This window comes from Castor canadensis, chromosome 14, assembly GCF_047511655.1.
Source record: "Castor canadensis chromosome 14, mCasCan1.hap1v2, whole genome shotgun sequence".
Lineage (NCBI taxonomy): Eukaryota > Metazoa > Chordata > Mammalia > Rodentia > Castoridae > Castor > Castor canadensis.
This window is the reverse complement of record NC_133399.1, coordinates 29,452,260-29,457,275: the sequence shown is the minus strand read 5'-3', so window position 1 is coordinate 29,457,275 and position 5,016 is coordinate 29,452,260. Positions and strand designations below refer to the sequence as shown.

The following is a 5,016-nucleotide window of genomic DNA, read 5'->3' as shown; positions in this document are numbered from 1 at the left end:
ATGTAATGCACAGCCATTGAATTGTGCATTTATTTAGTTGAAGAATAATTTGTATATATTTATCACAACAAAAATCAAAATAAATTTTGATGACTCTTTTAAAAAAGGCAGAAAAAAGATAGCACACAGAATTGTCCTAATGAGTATAGGAATATCCAAAAATTTTAAATATGCAATTCTCACTTGTCTTCTTTCTTTGATAGTGTTGGTAAGTCCCTAGACATTGGCATAAGTTGGGCCAATTTGACTCATTATAAGCCTGTGTGTTGTTCCCCCAAGCTTGTGTTTCCAGGGCTTCATTTTGAATGCACCACTATTGAGGACAAATGAGTGTGCCTACCACTCCATAAATGTTTTTACCAGGAAGCTTCTCTCTGACACTGTATCTCATAATTTATTACTATCAATACTTAGTACAGAGTCTTAGTCTTCCTTGGATATCAGCCATGGGGATATCTTTGGATCCACAGTCCTTGGTCATGGCCCAACAGAGAAGCAGGATAAACAAGTAAGTGAAAAGAAAACCCAAACATGAGGCAAGCACTATTGAAAATAATGTTTCTTTATCATGGATACAAACATGACAGTTTGGGAAGTCAGATGGGAAGATATCAGTCTGAAAAATATCATGTAAAGACTTATGAAGATTATGTTCTTTTAGTGAGGATACAAGAAAACTTCAAAATTTGCGTTCAATCCATAGTGATAGAACTCCCTTTAGACATTTCATCCAAAATAGCAGAAAATGTGTTCCTTTAAACTGTTCACTACGCACTCCTAAAGGAGCATGAAAAAAGAACAAAGATGAAGAAAGGATGACAGTAACCATAAAATTCTGAACTATACTGTGAGCTCTCTATGTGCAAGACACAGAACTATATTCTATATAGCACCTTTTTTCCCATTTCATGTGCTCCATCTTTTTTAGTTGTTAGGAAAAACAGTGCAATTACTTTTAGAAAATAAAAGAGCAAATTATTTTTATAGTCTGTACTAGGCTGTTACATAGAAAAGAATGAAGTAATGATTAAATTGAGCTGCCTGGTTACAAAGTTTCAAAACAAGAGAATCCTGACAGTTTGTCAATAACCCCAACCTGTCATTTCACTTCCATGTCAATTCAAGAATAGAACCTTTGCTATATTCTTCACTTTGTGACTTTTTTATCTCAAATGATTACGGTAGGTGAAGCTGCCTGCACCAAGTATGGAAGACTGGCCATAGAGCACAAAAAGGGATGGACACATTATTAAGCACATTATTCTATCATACCCTTGCTGCTATCCACACCCTTAATCATTCTTATTATCCACACTGTCTTAAAAGGCATAATACCAGGTTTTGATTTAATTGCTACTCAGGAACCTGAAAAGTGTTTAAAAGTGTTCCTCACATACATCTGTGGTAAAGACCTTCTGTCTTCAACTTAAAATGTTCTACTGGCTGAGAAATAACAAAATGTTTTATGCATCAGGCACAGAGTATGACAATTTATTTTTGAATTTTGCCTCCTCCACTTATTATTTTTATGACGTAAGCAGTATCTGTTATTTCTAAGATATAGGCAAGTTGTTAGCATTCCTGAGACATAACTTTTTCATCTGTGTTGATTGTACTACTGCACTGATTAAGAAATAAACAAAAAACGGAAGAATCCAATGTGGTGAAAAGGAAAATAGAATTGAGATATTTTTATGATTATTAAAGATAAGGTTAACTTTCATACCCTTCAACTAACACATTGTGTAATCTGAAGTTACTATATTCCTACTCATGCTTTGGAAATTCTATTTTAGTCACTACAAATGGATGTCATGTTTTTTTGGTAAAGCATGACTACTTTCCGTTTCTACTCCCCCAGAGCTATTCTTGCATGGCACAGAAGAAGCATCAAAAATATTCTGTTAAACATGAATTCACCCAATGATTCAATCACCAAACTTACAAAAATCAGTTTCCTTCAACTCATTCATGGTTTCCTATCTGAACTTTCATTCCTTGCAGGAATGTCCCTTAGAAATCAGGATAAAATAATAGCCACTTGTTTATGTCTATATATTAAATACATGAACCCTATATTTTCATGTAATATGATATATATATCATTAATTTCTTTACAGACCGTGGCAAAATTTTTTGTGGGGATTAAAGAGCAAACTGGCATAGGTTTACCTACCTTAGTTTTTAGGTCAGACACATTTAAATTTTATATCTCCAAGGTCCAGGGCACATAGGCAATTGTATTCATGGAGAAAGTAGATATTTCAATAATGATGAAATTATTTATTTGAGAAGAGTTATTTGGGCCAAACATTAATTAAATTCTACATATCTCTAAGATGTCATGCAGGTATTGGAGATCCATGTTATTCTGTCATTTCCTGTAAATTGTATGAGCACTGAGAGATGGTAAGATTTACATACATTGTCTACACTAAGCATGTCAATGATAAGAGACTAATTGTTAAATGTATGAGACCCTTATCAATCCACTTTCTCATGTACTGTAGCCACAAAGAACTACCATTCTCTGTACAAGATTAAGTTACTCAGTGTTTTATATTTAAGGATATGTCTAGACCATCTGGAAGATGACTTGATTGTATATCTCAAGAATAAAGAACATACTTTATACATTCCAAGGTTTTATTGGTACACCAAATATAGTTAACTAAGAGTGAAATGGGAAATGCATTAAAATTTTGGAAATCAAAAAGTAGCTTGAACCTCAGATTACTGAGAAAGTTTCACTCTTGGAGTATGGAGATAGGCTTAAATTTTCAAAGTATTGTCATAATAATAACCTGATAAATAAATGATAACCTTACTTCATTCACTGCTACATATCACTTAGTGTATTTGAAGTGAATATGCAATGTCATAATCCCATTTAAAAATGTAGGTCCAAGTAAAGTATGTGATTTCATTAGCAAAAGGTACTGTGTTGCACACTACTTACATGATCTTTAATTACTTTTGAGATAATTTTTTAAAGAAAACAATTTATTATTGCATAAATCAGTACTGACAGAAACATTGAGAGGAAATCTCTACGAATTCCTGAGTATATTTTCCTTTGGAACAATGGGATCATTTGGAGGGAGATACAAGAATTCAAATTTTTAGGTAATTAAATTCTTAATTTATTAAGAATGAGGGTTCATTACTGTGAAAGACTACATATTATTTCCAATTCTTTGTCAAATAAGAGACTGTGATTTATGAAATCATAGAATTGTTGCGACTGTTTTTTCACTATAGTTAAGTGATACAAGCAGGTGAATGCAACAAGTTAAAATATAAACAGTAATAGAAAGAGTGGATTTTTCAAAATGGAGAAGCCAGGCATGTTGACTGTGAGGAAGGAAATTCATAATGTTTAGTCCTGGGCTACACAGCTAGATGCTGCAACAAAATTAAACGAGGAAAATATCCTGAAAAACATATTGAAATATATGGCCTCTTGTGAATATATCATTTCTAAATTATTAAATTCAGAATATGCACAAATTATTAAACATCTCTTAAGTTTCTCAAGCTTTTTCTTTTTTTTAAAGGTGTTCAAGACATACAGAATCCACAAATCTAACAAGTTTCCCAAAATTCCATCTCCTGGGACTCTCAGAGTATCCAGAACTGCAGCCCATTCTCTATGGACTTTTCCTCCTTATGTACCTTGTCACAGTGCTTGGAAACCTGCTCATCATCCTGGTTGTCAGCTCTGACTCTCACCTCCACACACCCGTGCACTTTTTCCTCTCAAACCTGTCCTTTGCTGACATCTGTTTCATCTCCTCCACAGTCCCAAAGATGCTTACAGATATCCAATCTCACAGCAGAGTCATCTCCTATGTGGGCTGCCTGACTCGGATGTCTCTTTTTCTCTTTTTTGTATGTATGGATGATATGCTGCTGACTGTGATGGCCTATGACAGGTTTGTGGCTATATGTCACCCCCTGCATTACCCAGTTATTATGAACTCCCACTTCTGTGTCTTCTTAGTTTTGGTGTCATTTCTGTTTAGCCTTGTGAAGTCCCAGCTGCACAATTTGATTGTGTTACAATTTCCCTTTTTTAAGGATGTGGAAATTGGTAATTTCTTCTGTGACCCTTCTCAACTCCTAAATCTTACCTGTTCTGACTCATTCACAAATTACTTATTCATGTATTTTGTTGGTGCTATATTTGGTTTTCTCCCAATCTCTGGGATCCTTTTCTCTTACTATAAAATTATTTCATCTATTCTTAGGAACACATCAGCAGGTGGTAAATACAAAGCCTTTTCCACCTGTGGGTCTCAGCTGTCAGTTGTTTGTTTATTTTATGGATCAGCTTCTGGAGAGTACCTTGGTTCAGCTGTACCATCTTCCCCTAGGAAGGCAGTAGTGGCCTCAGTGATATACACTGTGGTCACCCCTATGCTAAATCCCTTCATCTACAGCCTAAGGAACAGGGACATTCAAAGTGCCCTCTGGAGACTGCATAGCAGTTCAATATAATCTCATTTTCACTTTCATTCTTTTTCTAGAGTATGTTGGAAAATCCCATAATCCAAAACTACACATTTTCTCTTTAGCCATATTATATGTCTAGTTTGAAAACGTTCATTTTTATCCATTTTATGGATCTAAGTATTGTTTCTTCTATGCCCACATTGGACATAAACAGAAAAATCACAATTGCCAATATACCTGTGCAACCATTGTAGTTTCTGAGCAAAGACCCTGACCTCCAGGTGAAATGCAAAACTCTTTCTATAAAATTCAAATTTGAATCTGCTTTCTCAGCTTAAGTGTAGTTTCCTTCAAATTCCACATCTAGTACCAACTTAACTAGGCAATGTCTGAGAGTATCACTATTACTAAATTTGTCTTTTATTGGAATCACCTTGAGAAGTAAAATACAGATAACTAGTTTTCATTTCCAGAAATTCTGATTTACGTGGACCTTTCTACTTATGAGTAGAAATTCTTCATAGATAATTCAGATGCTAGTTTTTAAAATTTTTAAGCCAT

General features: G+C 34.3%; 1 protein-coding gene across 1 annotated transcript; it reads left to right on the top strand.

The window, feature by feature from the left end:
• The first annotated feature begins 446 nt into the window (after nt 1-446).
• Nucleotides 447-4,500, top strand: LOC109702377 (olfactory receptor 7E24-like). The gene is made up of 2 exons (XM_020187734.2): nt 447-508; nt 3,558-4,500. The coding sequence occupies exons 1-2, from the start codon at nt 447-449 to the stop codon at nt 4,498-4,500; spliced, it is 1,005 nt and encodes a 334-aa protein (XP_020043323.2).
• The last annotated feature ends 516 nt before the right edge of the window (nt 4,501-5,016 follow it).